The sequence below is a fragment of the Theobroma umbraticum genome, unplaced genomic scaffold, assembly GCF_002168275.2.
Source record: "Theobroma umbraticum cultivar Fairchild unplaced genomic scaffold, ASM216827v3 scaffold_2.0, whole genome shotgun sequence".
NCBI lineage: Eukaryota > Viridiplantae > Streptophyta > Magnoliopsida > Malvales > Malvaceae > Theobroma > Theobroma umbraticum.
The window spans coordinates 437,343-456,497 of record NW_018397277.1 but is presented as its reverse complement, the minus strand read 5'-3'; the positions used below and the strand labels follow the sequence as shown (position 1 = coordinate 456,497).

Sequence of the window (19,155 nt, the reverse complement as noted above, 5' to 3'; positions counted from 1 at the left end):
CTAGAGTCGGGTTATGCCAAATAGTCAGGCTTATAATGATTAATAGTTTATTGGAAATGTATTTGGCAAAACTTAAGGTTATGTAATGATTACTACTTATTATGTTGAAATTGTGTGGAGTTATCAAACTTGGTTATTAGTATCTTGATGCCATGTTTTAAATATTATGATTATTTGGTTTAAGTGAACTATGGTGTTAAAATTGTAAGTTGAGTTTAAATTGTCTTGAGGCTTAACTAAGGCTTGTTCAAGATTTGGCGGGTTCACTCGCAATCTCAGACACTATTAATGATCGAGGGAAGAGGTCGTTACAAACATATCCTTCGCCTAGTGTTCATTATGACCTATAGACATCCTAGTCTAGGTACACACAACATAGGCCACCCATGCAGCTCACATCACAGCACACAAACACCTATTCTATAGTTTGGTTCGGTCTCGAGACTTTTGTTTTTGTTTTGTAGGTCTTGAGACCTTATGAACATGTCTCGAGACTTACTTCATCCCAAGCAACAAGTATCAATACCTTCCAACAAAGTCTCAATATCTTCACTCCAGAATGTCAATTTTAGGCCAAAATCAAGTGCTTTGAACTCCAAAAACCTCATTCTTTCAAGTCAACATAATTTGGGTATCGAAATATATTTTTCCAAGGCATAAACATTTAAGATTTCAGTAGAAAAATGCAAATTTACATGCTCACCAAGTTATGTTATAAATTTAACCTTACTTGAAGGCTAGGGTCTCACATGTATATAGTTGAAGAATGAGAATGCTTTTCAAAAAAAAATTAATTGAAGCAATTAACATAAACCAACAATTAATTATAATTTTTTAGATTTCTTAATCCAAACTATTGTGGTTGTGATACCAATTCTTAAAATATAATAATTTATACTAACCCAAAATCTATCATAAAGGATTTGGAACACAAAAGTGTACATGACTCTTGATCCATGATTTGATAACAAAAACAATACTTACTCGATTAAATGTTGGAATTCAGTACATTAAGATTTTCTTCCTCCTTAATCTACAACTCTTTAACAAGTGAGATTCTTAATTTTTAATGTAGAGAGGAGAGGAGATCTAGCCTTACTTTTATATAATAAATCCTTAGTCCTATAATAGGTTTTCTACGCAAGCCCACCTCTTGAACCCGCATATAGTATTATTATCCAATTCACTTTATTAGATCATATTATGCACTATAATATTATCTCTTTATCAAAATTAAATTAATTTAAGTTGATATTTATCAAATATAAAAATAAATAATATAAGTTCACACTATAATTTTACAATAATATCTAACATTTGGAGATCTGTGACAAACTAAGAATAAGACCTTTTTGAGTTTGGATGTAGAGATTTTAAGATTGTTTAAAGATTTTTAATGATAGATTAGAGGTATAGTGCATGGCATCTCCAAAGGTGGAGGTCGTAGGAGAGGGAGAGAAGTGTTCGAGAGAGAAAAAAAGAGGATCACGAATGGAAGCAGAGGAAAGAGAGAGATAATAAAGAAAGCAAAACACTTATGAAGATGTAATAAAATAGTTGACGGTCAAGTCAAGAATCATCAATAACGGTAAGAGATTGAGGGAAAGGAGATCAAAGAAAGAGGGAGTAAATTGTTGGTTTTCTTTTTCAAGAACATAATAGGTTTTTCACTTTTATTTTTTAAGTTTAATTAATTAAATTTAAAATTTAAAAATTAATTTTTTTATATTATTATCAAATAATAATTGTCACATCATCAAATTGAAATCACCTTTAATTATCACATCATCTAATAGTGCCATTTGGCTGCCAATGTGAAAGAGTTAAAGGTGACATCAACATGTTTCATATAAATTAAATTGAAATGACACAAAATAATAAATTGATAGCTCAGTTACTCCAAAGGAAAGAATGAGAATTAGACATGACACAAAATAATAGATCAATAATTTTATTATTTCAAATAAAAAATAAAGATTTAAATAAATTTTTTGATGCAATTTGAGAGTTTCTTTTTCATAATTATACTTGTAATTTAAACTCTAATTGTTCCAAAGGTCCAAAACAAATTTTAATCCATTTTATGTTTGTGCTATTTACAAAATGCCAGTTATATCTCCTCAGGTAATTAAGTGATACTTGTTTTTTTCATTAAATAAAAGTGATAATGGGTTTTGATTTTTCCTTTTATGGAAGCGAAAGTTCATTATGGAGAGATTAAGCGAAAGTCCTGGGATTAGCACGCGACACTACTTCCGTGGTTAGCCGATCCCGTTTAACCCGCTTGGTGCTAGGGGCCCGGTAAGAAAAATTAAATCAAAGAATAATGCGTGACCCACGACTTCTACCCCGAGTGAGACCCACGTGCAGACCATTTTCCATCTATCTAGGTGATTTTTCCTCTAACGTTTTACATATTAAATATAATATTTAGTTATGAATATAATGATTTCAATATTTGTAGAGTAAAAGTTATATCCATACCTATTTATCTATAATTTATAATATATAATATATAAAAGTATTGATATTAAAAAAATTTTAATTGGTAAAAAATTATTTTTGTTCATTATATTTCTAAATTATCATTGTAAATGCCTTTCAAAAAAAATTATCATTGTAAATATTTTTTATCATAAATATTAATAATAAAATTTATCCAATATATAAATTAAAATTTTAATTGCATTAATGATCTCCATTAGAAACATTTTTTATTCTAAATATTACTAAGATTTATATAATTTAGAATTAAAAATTCTATTACATTCAATGACTTCCATTCAACACTATTTTTCTTAATTTTAATATTAATATTAAATAATTTATTGATTAATATTACAAAATTTCAGTTATATATATTTTAAATTGTACACTTTAGAAACATTTGTATCTATATATAATTGTTATTTAAATAAATATAAAATAAGTGTTCATGCGCAATTGACATATCAATAAACACTAATATATATGAAAACCTTGATGTGGTAAAATTTTTTATTGATGAAAACAGACATATTTAAAATTTGATTGATTTATGTTGTTATTTATTAAGGGAATTAAGAATAAAATTAAGTAATGCTTATAACCTAAAATTATATTTAGTGTATACTAATAAGTAATAATATCAATGCAATTAGTTTTAATTTTAAATATAATCAATAATTATAATTTATGGATATTAATATTAATTATATTTAAGTAATTAGACTTATTAAGCTATTTCTTTAATATGAAATTTAAATACTTTATACTTTTATATGAAATAAAATTAATAGTCAAACACTCAAGTGTAAAAATTTAAATCAACTTGTTAACTTTAAAATGAGTATAATTTTGATAATGGCAAAATAATCATAATCTACTTGAACATCACTTATGTTATCCTTGACAAATGCTTGAAATGATTTAGATGCTTCAAATGATTTAGTTCTCATAGACTTATTATTACATGATAACAAGCTTGTTTATCTTAATTATGCGAATTTTTGAAATCTTCGAATTTTCACTTGCTTAACAAATGTCTATAAGCTTGAATAACTTAGTTGTATGAGTGTTAAATTGTTTGGAAGAGTTCTATTTATGATCCCTCTAACATTAACCTTTGAGATATTTAAATTGTAAGTTAGGTGCACAAGATGAGAAGTTCATTGATGTAAGATAGGTGCACAACACCAAGGTTGTCTATACAACACTAAGATCATCTCAAGACAAGAAATTCACTCTCAACTCAACATTTGATGACAAGGAAGAAACAAGAAAGAAATAACCAAAGTTCCATGCTAAAATGTCAAAGAATCTTGGAGAAATAAAGTTGCAATTGATCCTAGAGTAAGTCAAGTCAACCTTATGGTAGAACAGGCAAGAATGGACAAGGAAACTTGAAAAATATACAGCCATAATTGGCCTTATAAATCCTATAGTTGACATTGAGGCATAACATTTGCAAAACTTTAAGAATTGTGAAGTCATAGTTGACCTTGATGAAGCCATAGTTGAATACACCAAGCCAGACTTTAAAAATACAAGCTTTTATGAAGTGGATTGACTAGAGAACTTTCATACTCAACTATAAATGATTGTTGGACACAAAATTCAAAAGTACAATGGCTAATTTTTTATTTTAGTCATCTCCAGTGGCTCCCAGACTCCTCCTATTATAAAAAAAGACCATTTAAAAACATTTCAAAGTAAGGAAGAAGAAAGAAAAAGGTTAAACTCTTAGGGATCAAAGTTTTAAAAGAAAATGAGAAAAACCAAGTCTTTTTAAGCTAAAATTTCTTTGTGTTTTTTACTCCCATATTTATATCTTAACTTCATACCTAATGTTAGGCATTCTTCCTCCATTATACCCACTTAGCAAAATCTACCTTTTAGAGGCATTCTTGCTATTTTTGTAAAGGTTCTAACTCAGCCTTCAAAAGTTAATCTAAAAGTTATAGTTGATCCTAGAAAAAGTTATTGTATGGGTTGGTGGTTGAGCTTGTTAAAAACAATAAGTTATCGCTTGATTTCATGAAAAAGCCATTGTAAGGTTTAATTTGATCTCGTGAAAAAGCTAGTATAAAGGTTATCGCTTGATTCCATTAAAAAATAAGAACCTTTTTTGTAAATTTTGTAAAGGTTATTACTTGATCCCGTTAAAAAGTAAGAATTTTTTTTAGTAGATTCAAAATTTCTTGGTGAGCCAAGGGAGAGAATATAAACATTTGCGAAAGTTGAACCACCATAAAATCTTTGTGTCTTGATTTAGTTTTATACTTTATAATTTTTTGTTGAAATTCTACTTTAGAAAAATCACTTACTTTGATTTTAACACAAGGGGGAAATCCATTTTGACAAAAAAGTTTAATTTTTATATGATATCTTCATTTTATCATTACCTTGTTTTGCTATATTTCAATTCAAGAAAACCCATTTCATAAAGCACTTGTAATTTGATTCATATTTTTAACATCTAAGGTTTGATTCTTTTTGAGTCTTTCTTTATCATCAATACATTTTTACTCTTGAAAATATATTTTTTTATTACACTTATTTGATTTGTACTTGAAAAACATTTAAGGAATTAGAAAACACTATTATAGTCAACTATAAAAGGTTTCTAGTTGACTATGTTAGTGAAGAACTCAGTTTAAGGCAATTTGAAAACCTTATGGTCAACTTTACTGATCTTATAGTCAACCTTTGGTCAGAAAATCATTTCAAAAGATGTAGAAAAAACTTCAAAAGAGAGTTATGATACATAGGTAAAATCTTTTGCAAAACTACTCAATTATATGTAAGAAAATGATTAGTTTTTAAATGCTTTAATGGCATGTTTGGTATGGAGGAATAGCTAAGCCATTCCCCCCTTATTCCTTTCTCATTTTTATTCTTTTGTTTGTTTGGTCTTTGAGGTGGGGAAAAGGCATTCCAAGTAATAGCTATTTACAAAATCTTAGGTGGCGTTTGGTACTTTACAGTGTAATGTGATTGCTTGCAATGTGATTGCAAGCAATGTGATTGCAGAGAAGATAACATTACAGTGTTTGGTATATAAGTAATGTAATGATTAAAATGCAGAGAAGATAACATTGCAGTGTTTGTTTTAGAAGTACTTTGCAGAGAATGTAATGTTAATTTCCAAAACTACCCTTATCTATTAAAATATAAGTTTAACATGTATTTTTTATGATAAATTCTGCAGTAAAGTTAGTATTTAATAAAAATCATTTTATTAAATGATCAAGTCAGATCATTAAACCAGATCAAGCATCCTGTTCCTTTCAAAATATCTAAATTTGCATATGTTGTGCAAGAACAATTTCTCAAACATTTTTCTCACATTCCTGAGGCTTCCATGATTTTCTGCCAATGCATATTTGAAGACCAAACAAGACTAGTGCTGCCATTCAAAGAGCAAGAATTCCTTGACTGGTGATGCTACTGCCTTCACCAATGCAGGGAGCTGGAGCATGCACCAAGCAGCACCCTCAACGCTGTAGAAATCTCTTTCTTGTTTCACTGAAGATAACAAAAAATATAACAATGAAAAAAACCCAAATTAAAAGAAAAAACCCAATCTGAAAAATACAAGAGGAAGATAAAAGAAGAGAAAGAAAAAGAAAAATGGTAGATTTTAACCTCAAACAGGACTATAAGAAAGAGGAGCAACGTCTGCTGCAAATGGAGAAGAAGGGGGAGAAACGTCTGCTGCCAAATGGAGAAGAAGCAGCAGACCTAAAACCCAAAAATGATAATGAAAGGTTTGAGCTGATATTTAGGTAATTTTTGAAAAAATGATGGGTAAAAATGTCTTAAACACATTGCAGGCTGTAAGTTAATGTGATTGCATTGGTTTTGGACTGCAATCACATTACATCCCATGACTGTAATGTGATTACATTGCAATCTTACATTACAGTATTTTGTTACAAAACAAACACTGCAATGTAATTTAATCAATCACATTACAGGTAATGTACTTTACATCCTTCAAAACAAACGGCCCCTTAGTTTAGCCATTCCTCACCTCCCCCATGTTAAATGGCTATTTCATGGCTATGAAATAAAGTCAAAAATTTATTGGACAAAAATGTCCCTATTTATTGAAAATAATTATACCTTACAAATGAAAAATAAAAATAAAGAAAAAGGAAAAAAATACAAATAAAAAACTATATTAATAATTTAATAATAAAGTATTATTGTTTAAATTTTTAATAAAAATAGAAATTAAAAGATTAAAAAATAGAAATACAAATAGAGAAAAATAAAAATGAAATAAAAAGCATATTAATAATTAATAATAAAATATTTAATATTTAAAATTTTAATGAAAATAAAATTAAAAGATTGAAAAAGGAATAATATTATTAAATTATAATAATAAGTTTACTAAATTATAATAAACAGTAATTTTATCATTTTATTATTTATTTCTTAACTATTTTAAAATTATTCTTATAAACTAAAGATCAGAATGAATTATAACAGCAGTTTTTATTTTATTCCATTACATAAATTAAAATCGATAATAATCATTTAATTTTATTCATTATTTATTTTATTTTATATAAAACAATATTTTATTTTATTTTATTTCATTTTATGTACCAAATATAATGAAATTTGAAAAGATCTGAACTGAAAAATAACTCCGAATCGAAATAATAAAATTTAAAATTATCCAAATTTGACCTGAGCTCGAATTCGGCAATAACCCGATGCAAGTCATGTTCTTTGTTTTCGACTGGCGCGTGGTGAAACCAGGAGGAAAATGGGCGTGGGTCTATAGTTGGGAGCTTTTTGAAAAAGTAGCCTTTCACTGCTTTTCCAGTATTCCGCTTACAAAGTAAGTCGGGGCGCTCACTTTGCTTTGCTCATGGTAATAACTCTTGCATTTTCCACTTCAAACCAAGCAAGCAGCTAAACAAGGCTGTTTTCTTTGCTCACTCTTCAATCTTTTCTCGCTCGCTCTCTCTTAACTCAAAGCAGAGATGGGAGAAGGAAAGGGCTCGACCCTGGTGTACCTTTTGGTGGTGGTCCTTAGCTTGGTGGCATTTGGGTTCGCCATTGCTGCTGAGAGAAGAAGAAGTGTTGTAAGCCCATTCTTTACCAGCTTCTCCTCTTTTCAACTCTTTTCAGCTCAAATAGCTCGTACTAAACTTCTAATCTTCTCTACTTTTCATCTTTCTTTAGTGGTTGCATTTTGGTTGTCTGATGGTTTTAGCGCACAAGGAAATAAGGCTTTTCTGAGTGTGATATGCAGAGATCTGTGGGTTTCCGAGTGAATTTTGTTGGGTTTTTGTTAGGATGGTTTGCTTTTAAGTTTTGGGTTTTTGCTATTAAATTATGTTTTAGTTTTGAGTAATTCTATATGTTATTATATTCTGTTATCAATTTTTTAGTCGAAGGGCTACCTTTACTATCATTAATTAAGGTCATTGGTTTACTCTTAACATATGTTTGTTGTTCTTTCTAGTGATGATATTTTTGTTCATTCCTGCCATGACCCTGAAAATCAATGTGAACATGTGCCTGATCTAACATAAAATGTTTAAAAGTTAAATCCAGTTTTAGCAAAACCGAGAAGCTCCTCCTTGGAGCATCTCAATTTCCCATTTCTAATTGAATGGGCTAACTTTTTCCCCCATTGTACCTTATAGTATTTTGTGCACCAAAAGAATTGTTATTTGTTAATGTCCCCAAGTTGATTTTTTCATATCAGTAGGCCAGAATCAGATAACTATATCAATATCTAGGTACTGCTTGTCGCTGATAACATTTTATAATGGTTACCTTCTTGACCACGAGAACATGGCTTTGCCTACTCAAAAAGCAGCACATGAAATGGCAGAGGTTAACAGACATATATGCCACGTATGCTTGGTTGTATATGGAACCTTGTTTGAATGGAATCGGTATGCATTTTTGATTTGGGGAAATTCCCATGGCCGGTTTCTGCTGTTGCTGGTAATTGATACAGTATTTGATCTGGCACAGCTGTGACTGCTGTACAAGCACACATGGTGGTAGGCCCTTCTTGGTGAGACATCAGATCGGCAATGTCTAGGAATAGTAATTTTTTTCTTTGATTTTTATTCCTATAACCCGCTATAGGCTAATTTAAATACTCACCGCAGAGAAGGAAATATAAAATCATTTTTTGTGCAACTGGCACTTTATGAAAATTAACTTCTTGCTTCTTGAAATTTGTTAACTATAGCATGACTAAGCGTATTTAACAAAAAGGTAAATAACAGAATAGCACCTCAATTTACTTGTTCATATTCTACCGGGCTAGTGATACTCAATTTCCTTCAAAGAGCCATATGCTTGCTAATATTGATGCGAGATATCAAGAGAAAATGCTTGACAATATGAAGTAAGTGGCATATATATGTGAACCTACATTATCTTAATGTAGATTAGGCTACATTGCTTCTTTCAACCTCATTAGATGCAGTAACTGTCCAGCACCTGCATCATACAATTGCTGGGTATGTATAAATTGATACTTTTATAGATTGTGGCTGAATATATATGGTCAGAAACATGTGTATATTTGTGCTTGGCTAGTTCCAGAGTGATGGGTGTTTGATTTAGGTAGAAATATGGTTGGATTTTTTAAGGGAATGCCATGTGGAATTGTGAATGCTCTTATGCACATTGATTATGAGGAATCTCTATTTGCGGTTAATATCTAGGGCAGATTTTTTGTAAGGCTCAAAATTTTTTGTGCATGGTACCTAATGAAGCACACTGATGGGTACTTGTTTAATAAGTAATTAATTCAACATCATACCAAGGAAAATATACTTGCTGGCATCTCATATCCTGAGTAGAAGAACAAAGTATAAGATGTTCTGTTGTCTATATCTGTGCACTTAATATGCATTGACTTAATTTATGAACTTTGAACCTCTGTTTTGTTGCATTACAGGGCACCATAGTTAAAGATGACATATCAAATACTACATATTGTGTCTACAATTCAGATGTTGCCACTGGCTATGGAGTAGGTGCTTTCTTGTTTCTTCTTTCCGGTGAATCACTGTTGATGGGTGTTACGAAGTGCATGTGTTTTGGGAGACCTTTAGCTCCAGGCAGTGATCGAGCTTGGTCCATCATCTATTTTGTTTCATCATGGTAAGAATTTCAGGTTGACATAATGCAAAATGTTCGTCCATCACTCATTAAAAATAAACAGGAGCTCCTCATTTCTGAATGCTTGCCGTCCAATTTTTTGCACACTCTGTGCTCACTTATTTTAGTGAAATCCAAGTGATGATGTGTCGTACTATTTGCTTCTCTATCATTTGACTAATTGATTTATGCTGGAATCTCATTGATTGTCTTTCATGCTAGGTTGCCTATCGTCTATGTCTGTGGCTTTGTGCTCATATGTATGGCTGAGTACAGTGGGGAAGGGTTGTTTATCCACCGCCCCCAACCCCCCTCCCTCCCCCAAATTTTTAAAATGTTTATATTTTTTTACTATATACTTGCTACATTCTCCAGAGCATTCTCTAACTTTTGATAAATTAATTGGTTTAATGATGCTCAAAGTTAAGACACCATCTTCCATCCTTTCAAATTAAGGGGTCTAGGACTTAAAGCCTATAATATAATTTTTATTGGTCTTTGATCATCTTCCTTCTTAGTTCTCATTTAAGGAATCAAATGGTATTGTAATTGAATAAATTATTTTTGACTTGATGGATAAAACATATAATCTGATCATGAATGGTCATATATAATTGTGTTCCAATAGTTATTTTACATTATGCTTGTTATTGATGTTAGTGAACATGATATATGATTTGTCAAAGGATAATTGTTTGTAATTTTGTCCCTCTCTCAATGTTTTATGGTATTTGTTTACATGGAGTCCTCTTCGTCATTGGCCCCCCAAACAAAACTTGGCTAGCCCTGCCCCTAGCCGAATATTCTGAAATTTAAATTGTCTCTATTTGCCTTCTGCATTTCCTGTTTGTTTTGAGGAGGCTGATTGTTGGTGCTACATAGAACACTTTTGGAGATATCTTTTCTCCCGTGTAATTCTTCATGGACTTGCATTTTCAGGTTGACTTTCTTGGTTGCAGAAGCATGTCTAATTGCCGGTGCAACAAGGAATGCTTACCACACCAAGTATCGTGGAATGATTTATGCCCAGAATTTCTCCTGTGAAACATTGAGGAAAGGTGTCTTTATTGCAGGAGCAGTATTTGTAGTTGCAACAATGATTCTCAACGTATACTACTACATGTATTTTACCAAGGCAACCACAGCAGCGCCTGCTCACAAGGCAAATCGTGCAAGCTCAACTGTTGGGATGACTGGTTATGCATAAATTTTAAATTAATAAACGACAGAGACCAGGTGTAGATGAGTTTTGCTTCTTGTTTCCATGCAAGTTTGATTGCCATTGTATTAAAACACTATTCTGATATACTAGTGCTTTTTCTGGTGACATTATAGCGTAGTTATGAATGTTCAGTGTCAATTGAAGGGTGGATGAAGATATAAATTTGTTGAGAACACTGTGGTCAGATCAAAGATACCGAGTATGCACTGTCATGAGCCTGGCATTGACCTTGGATGCCAGCCATCCCTCTTGGCCAAGTGATAATCGACGAGAATGTTCACGTGAACAATATTTGCAACTGGCTTCGTTCTGGGATAAACGAACAGGGTGTTCAGTCTCTCCAAAGTCTCAAGTGTATGGCGTCTTACAGGAGTAGTACGAGTAAATAAGTGGCTGCCGATAAAACTAGAACTTAAAATCATTCACTATCAAGGTGGATGAACTTGTCATTCAATACAACTTTTTGTTAGTAACGAGAGGACGGTATCCCTTATCAAATCGATTTGAGTTATTAATTGAGCCAACTTCTAATTGGTAAGGATAGGATCGGTCTCCATGATAATTTTCAGACTTAAGTTAGCGCTACCATGTACTACAGTTAGTACGACTGTGTTCTGGTCCAAGCACGCCTTGCCTATGGGTGGTCAAAGCATAGACTGGCCATATGCCTTCCATGACAAATTTGCGTCCCCTAAATTATTACAGGCAACTCTGGTTTGGGGTCATATTCATAGGTCATTTCCTTATTTCCTCTTGACGAAGTGAAATGACAATTCATGTCTTTGATTTATTAGACCAAGTTTTTAAGAGCCATACTTCATGTCTGAGGCAGATGCCTGCTGTCAATCTGTTCCATACCCGTGTAGATCTTTCATTCATTCTTATCTGGCACTGCTCTCATCTTGTACTCAACACAAAAACTAAAGAAAAAAAATTTTGCCGTGATTTTTGTCTGCAAAGTTATTTCTTATCTTTTACACGCAAAAACACTTGGATTTAGATTTTACAGGAGCGAGTAAGGGTCGGTTAAAATTGATTTAATTAATAAAATGTGATTGAAAGAATTAACTGGGTTTAAAAAGTTGATTAAGTGGGTTAAATAGATTCAATTATCAAATTAATCGGTATTAAAATTAGTAAAAGAAAAATCCAAAGTATGGACACCGCCTTTCTAAATAACAAGCACTTTATTAACTAAGCTAAGACAGCTTGCTTTGCTTAAATTTATGATTTTTATCCATTATATTGTAATATAATAGTGTCTACAAATTTATTAAGCACGCCAAGTTTAGTTTTAAAAGAATTTTATGATATTTTAATAACATATAAGAGCAAATTCATGGCAAAAAAAAAAAAAAAGAAGCTGAATGGCCTCCCCGGACATATATTAGATAAACCTTGGTATATCGAAATCTAATTGCCTTTCTAGCTATATAAGAAACCATTTTGTCAACAACACTGCTCATTTTATTTTTTTAATTTTCTCACATTCATTAAGTTTAAAATTATTACCTTTCTAAACCCTAAATTAGATTAGATAAAAAACAAATCAAATTTGTACTTGTAGACAATCTTGTAATTATGAATCAACTTCTAAAAATAATCAAAATAGCTTTTTGTGCCTCTTTTATCTCTAATTTCTTCTTTTGTTATGAATAAATAAGTTGAATAGTTGATTGTTAGTTTAATTGATACTTATTCTTTCCTTATCATAATAATAATAATCTACTACCACAACCATTTCTTTTGAAAATTTTAAGATAGGTAACTGAATAATAAAAGAATAATAATGTAACGAAAAGCAAACCCTAAACTCAAAACAATGTTAATCTTTTGTTCAATTTACATATTGAAAATAAAACATTTGATGAAAAAGGTAGCAGTGCAGACTTTCATTAATCTTTATAATGATTTGAACAATTAAAAACTACAAATAAGAGTTTTAGTCTACAAATAAGAACTACAAATAAGAGTTTTAATTTGGAAGCCAAAGACCAGAACTTAATACACTTAAGTAAGTATATACAAATTGCATCTTCATCTTATATATTAGCATAAAAAGTTTAACAACTCCAAAAACAAATTTAATTCATCATATCAAATTAGTGATTATAAATAAAAAAATCAATACTAAATTCTTAAATTAATATAGATAATTTAAATAATTTAATGATGGTCAATGTATCTATATCATTACATGGATAAGACATTAAATATTGATATAACATGTATAAACTGTTGGGATTCGACCTCATGCTCAAACATTAAAAATAATCAATAAATTAAAATATAATGCAGCGAAAAAATAAAATAATATTTAATTAAAGAAACAGTCGAATCTTACAAGATCAATATTTTTGTTTTTCATATAACTTTTAAATAAATTATAAACACTCATAGGTTTAAGAGTTACATACTTTGCTCTAGATATCGTAATCAAGAGCCAATTAAATTCAAAATATTTACTTTTTCACCTTTAAGATTTGTCAAATTTTTAACCGCTCAAGTGTTTGACCTCTAACAGTAATCCACACAGTGACTGAATAAGACCTTCTCCAAGGTAGAATTTTACTTGTACTAGCAAGTTTTGTTTCTAAAACAAAAAGACCAAAATTCTTGCAGAATATTATTTTTGTCAGACAAAGAAAACTATTTTTTTTCTTATTTTATGAAATTGTTGAAAAGTGGTTGGAGGCTTCAAGTTTTTAGTTTGTTAATATAGCATATTTATATAGCCAAACTAATTTGTAACCCTAAATATAATAGTTTTATGTTAATTTAATTAAGTCTCTGAGAACTTAATTAATTTTTCACTTTATTTTGGTCACTTTCAATTAAGTCCAACTTAAATAATTATCCTTATTTAATCACAATCATATCACTTAATGTGTGTGACCTATTAGGCTTCTAACATGTTGGCATTAAATATAAATCATAATCAAATATCAATTTGATAATTAATTTATATTTATAGATCATGAGTGGCATCTAGTAATACATCATGACCATCCAAATGTTAGAGAGTCAATTAAAGATTTTGACAAAGCCTTTCAGTGATAAGCCCCTCAGTGCAATACGGTCCTTTCATCAAATATCCTGGATATGTCACTAAGCATGGCTCGGTGTCTACTTACGATGTTCCATATTAGTTCTCATAATTCATGACTAACCTTATGAATTTAGGAAACTAACTTTCCTCAAATTCATCATGTTTTGGCCAAAGACTTTATACAAGTCAATCAAGAATTGAGAACAAGTGAGATACATCCCCTCATATCACTTGGGGTGATTAATCCTTTCTTGACCATTCATTCACCTTCGCATGCTTCAGGGTATACCCAAAAATACTCTGTTTAGGCATTTGATTGCTTTCAAACCCATCAGGGTGAAATCAAAGTATGCCATTCCCCATACAAGATGACCTAGTGTCTCAAGTCTAAGAACTAGTTACACGACTATCACATGAAAATACTTTTCATAGACACTTGAGTGAAATACCAAATGGAGTTCGCATAGTGGGGCATGCTCAATGAACTTCTTCTTTAACAAGCATCTACATGTTATCCTCAAGTATCCCATATACCTTAATCTATGAGATCGATTGCTTACTTCCCAAGTAAGGAGAATTAACATGTACCAATCTTTGAGTATTGTTAATGCCTTGTCTTGACAATACAATGACCAAAAACAATTTTAGGAAAATGGCTTTGATGCATAGTGATCTCATAATTATAACAACTTTATAATTCTCTTGCAAGACCTTTATGTTACATAGGCTTCATCTAATTAGTACTTAATAACTCCTTATTATTGCACTAACATGAAGGAAAACCTCTATCACATAAACTTATGCGATTAAATGTACATTAAATGACAATATATATATTCCTTGACCAATCTAATTGGCTCAAGGGCATATACCAACATAAACATATTAATATATGTTAGCTTTACCCTGGTTTTGAAATAACAAAACTGATTGATCTAAATATACTTTAAAAATGGTTAAAAAATGTTTTTAAACTAGAAAAAAATCCTTAAAAGTTTTGAAGTCAATTATGCAAAGAAATATCTTTTAGACAAACTCAAACTCTAAATTACCAGCCTTAAGAATTGACCTTTTGAAAGTAAAGAATCAATTCTCAACTATACAGAAAGCAAAATCTATTTTTCTTCTTATAGGATGAATTGATTCTCTAAAAAGAAAAAGTCAATTCAGGAAAGTGTAAAAGCTATTGGAAAAAGAAAGAATCGACAACTTAGAGAGGAAGAATTGATTTTGGAGAAACTGAGAGCAAACTGATGAAGTTCAAGCATGAAAGAATTGATTCTCCATGATGTAGATAATAGTTCCAAGTAAAGGATAAGTCAACAAGCACAAGTCTGAAAAGAAGAATCTATTCTTAGAGAATTAGATGTCGATTCCTAAAGCTCTAAAGAAAAAAATCACAAAATTGGAGAAAAGAAATAAATGGGTGAATGGATAAGAATGGAGTGTCAAAAACCATTTTCAAACTTAAAATTTGGTGCTTGACTACAAAGAAGAATCGACACCTAGTGAAAAAAAAGGTCGATTCTTAAGAAAACTAAAAAGGCGTAAACTTTGAATCGAGCTAAAAAGAATTGACACCTTGGAAATAAAGAATTGATTCTCAAGAAATAAAAAGTTTTAGACTTTAAGGTGACATAGAAAAATCAAAACCTTAGGTACAAGAAGTTAGTTCTGTCAAGCATTAGACTAAAGCTAATATTGATTCTCAATATGGAAGAATCGATTCTTCAAGTACGACATACTTGATCCAACTGGCCAAAACGTTTAGAAAATCATTTCAAATTTACCCTAATGGGTAAATTCTTTCAAGGCTTATAAATACCTACTGGAAATGCATATCAAGGCTAAAAAAAAGGTAAGAAGAGAACAACAAGAGAAAAAGAAAAAAACCAAGAGAGAGCAGAAAGCAATAAAAGTTGAAACATCCTATCTTTCATTTGAAAAGGAGCAGATATCACAACAAGATCATTCCTTTCTTCATCTTCATAATCCTCTTAGCTGAAACATTCCTTGATCAATCTTTACCACTCAGAAATCCCTCATCGTTTTGCACTTAAATTACTTACTGGCCTTGTTAGAGGTATTAAGCTTCATATACTTCCTATAATTCATTGTTGTTGGTTATACCTCCATGTAAAAGGTAATGTTAAAGGTTATACCTCCTCTTGAAAAGGTAGAGTTTGATTATACCTCTATTGAAAATGTAGAGAGATTCTGCTTGATTCATAAAAGGCATTTGTTTTTAAAGGTTGTGCTTGATCCTAAAAAAGCAATGACTTTTGTAAAGGTTGTGCTTAATTCTTGAAAGGCAGTGGCTTGTAAAGGTTGTGTTTTAACTTGTGTTAAAAAAACAGTTGATAGTGGATTTGAACTCCTTATGCTATCAAGAGAGAAGACGTATCTATCAAAGACTAAACCTTTATTAAAACTTGGCTGAGTACTCTTTACTTTTTGCATTTTCCTTACTTAGCTCTATTGTAGATTTTATCATGCTAGTATATGTATCATAACAAGTAATATAATAGTAAGTAGAGTGTCGAATCCCATAAAGAATTATATGAACTTTTGCTAAATACTAAAATTAACATAACCTAATTTTATTTAAATAATCAAGTTAAATTTGATTAATCAAAAGTAAAGCTAAACCAAATAATAAATAAATTCAATCTAAAACTTGATGGGCAAAACTTCATTAGAAAAATTCAATTAATAAAAAGCCTAGGATTATAATATCTCCCAACATTTCATTAGAATCTTTTTTCTCTCTTGAAACTTCAATGGATTGAGTTACAGACCTCAAGTCTCAATTTATTTATAAGTCTCTATCAAGATTCTTATAAAAATATCTCTCTCAATTAATTTACTATATTTTTATGTAAATTTAATTAAATAAAGATTCATTAAGTTTGTACTCTAATCTTAGCTATATGCAACACATAGGTATATGTTTATTCTGTATGCAAATCAAATCACCTAATCAACTAAGTGAATTTGAACACACGTTATTCCATTCATGGTCTAATTTAAACTCCTTTCATCAAGTTGTATTTAGATATCTAAACAAATCTAATTGGTGATCAAGCGATTAAAAGCATTAAACATAGGATTGGAATAAACAACTCATATTTCATTGATAATAAGCAAAAGAGAGAAAGAATTCAAACCACATGTTATTCAAACCACATGTTGAGTTTAATTATAATCCTAGAAAAAGTAAATAGTTCTTAACATCTACTGAAACATGATCCAAAGAAAATTAACCATCAATCCAAGTCAAAGAAAGTGAGATAAGAACAAAAGTAGAGAGAAAAACTAAGATTTGTTGCTTTCCAATGTCCAATATTTTTATTCTTCCCTTGATTTCTTCTTTTGTTGATGGCCCCTTTTCTCTAGAAAAGTAGCTCTAATGCTTCTCTTGAGTCTGTTGAAAAAGTCCCTTTAAATGCTTTTCAACAACCCTCATTTTAAAAATTTCATAAAAGTAGAATTTATGGTGATGACACAGCACTGCGGCCTTCTTCCTTAAGTGTTGCGATGCCCTACTCACAGGTGGTAGTATGGAGGCTTATTTCTCCTAAGAGTGGGCTTTCTTTCATCACAGTTGTGACACTATTTTCTCTAGTCCATGTATGCTGCCTTGTGCATCTTGGCACTGTGGCTTGGCACCCATGTGCTGCCTTATGTAGACTCTATTGTAGTACCTCTTATTGCAATGGCTTCAGAATCACGTCAATTGGACTTCTAGAGTTAAAGTTAAGCTCGAAATACTACATGTATGAAAGATGCACTTAGCCATACTTATACGATTCATTACCAATTAAGACTTTTTCATTTGAGAACCTTCAAAAACAAGAGACTAAATCAATAATAGCTAAAGATACTTTAACATAAAATTAAACTAAAACAACTTTAATTAAATTGACTCAACTTGATTTAAACTAAATTAAGAAAAATAAATAAAACTAATTAAATTTGAACCTAAAACTCAAGAACTTAGCTGTGTTAGTACCCAAAATGTGATAAAATAACTCTATATAATAGAGTTATCACACCCTAATCTTAAGATTTTGTTAGTACTCGAGCAAAATATAAAATAAGAGGAAATAACATAAATGAAGAACATAGCAAACTAGAAGTAGGTTGCACCAAAGCAGTGATCACTTTTAGTTTCCTCATAAGAGGATATCCCATATTCTCAACTCTAAGCAAAACGTAAATACTATTTAAGTTCACATTTCAATTCAAATGCAAGCTCATTCTTGAATGGATTCCCGTGTGTGTGTGTAATCTTTTTACTAAGAACATCATGCATTTTGGATAAGTTTATACTCATGCAAAATTCAAATTAGTGCTCGAGTTACATACATTTGCTTTTCATCTCTTTCTCACTAATGTAAACAAATACTTAATCAAGGATCCTTAGGACTTTAATTAGCTTGTAATGTATGACTAGGGGCAAGGTAGGATATGAAATATAATGTGGCTCAAAATCCTAAACACATAATCATTCTAGAATCTATTTAGAGCTTCAAATTCATTCTAAAGTTTCAACAGCTTCACGTTTTCTACCTGATTCAACTTTTAGCTTGTTACACATCTTAAGATGATATATATACTTAAGAGTAGATGGTGCAAAATTAAAAATTTATTTAAAGGCTAGGTTAAATAAATTATGTGTTTAACAAAGAAAAGGAAAATTAAGTTTAAAGGGGTATACTAGGGATAAGCTTATGCAAAGGTATGCTTGAAAAGCTTAAATGGTCCAAAGATGGCCTAAGTCATTTCCTTAACTAAGTATTACCTAAGATTTCGCCTCGAGAGAGAATAAATATTACCTATTACTATTACTACTTCTATGCGTGGATCACTCCGATGGCCATTGTTAATTGTTTGACGCCATCTCTTCTAATAAGTCATATGCGTCATCAACAGTTTTTCCCAAAAGAGCTCCTTCAGTAGCTGCATCAATGGTGTCTCGAACTTGACTACCTAATCCATTGTAAAAGTTTGTACTTGAAGTTACTTTGGAAAACCATGATGGGGGCAACACTTAAGTAGGTTATTCTATCTATCCTAGGTTTCATACAATGACTCACCATCAAACTATATGAATGAAGTGATATCGTTCTTCATTTTTGTTGTCTTCACTAGAGGAAAGTATTTTGCATGGAACTTTTAGGCAAAGTCAACCCATGTTGTGATTGAGCCCGTGGGTAATGAATTCAACCACACATTTGCTCTGTCCCTTAAT

General features: G+C 30.8%; 1 protein-coding gene across 1 annotated transcript; it reads left to right on the top strand.

Annotated features, from left to right (window-relative positions):
- Positions 1–7,334: 7,334 nt before the first annotated feature.
- LOC110427683 (sodium/hydrogen exchanger (DUF1218)) lies at positions 7,335–10,957 on the top strand. The gene is made up of 3 exons (XM_021443232.2): positions 7,335–7,583; positions 9,428–9,633; positions 10,570–10,957. The coding sequence occupies exons 1-3, from the start codon at positions 7,482–7,484 to the stop codon at positions 10,835–10,837; spliced, it is 576 nt and encodes a 191-aa protein (XP_021298907.1). The 5' UTR covers positions 7,335–7,481; the 3' UTR covers positions 10,838–10,957.
- Positions 10,958–19,155: the final 8,198 nt, after the last annotated feature.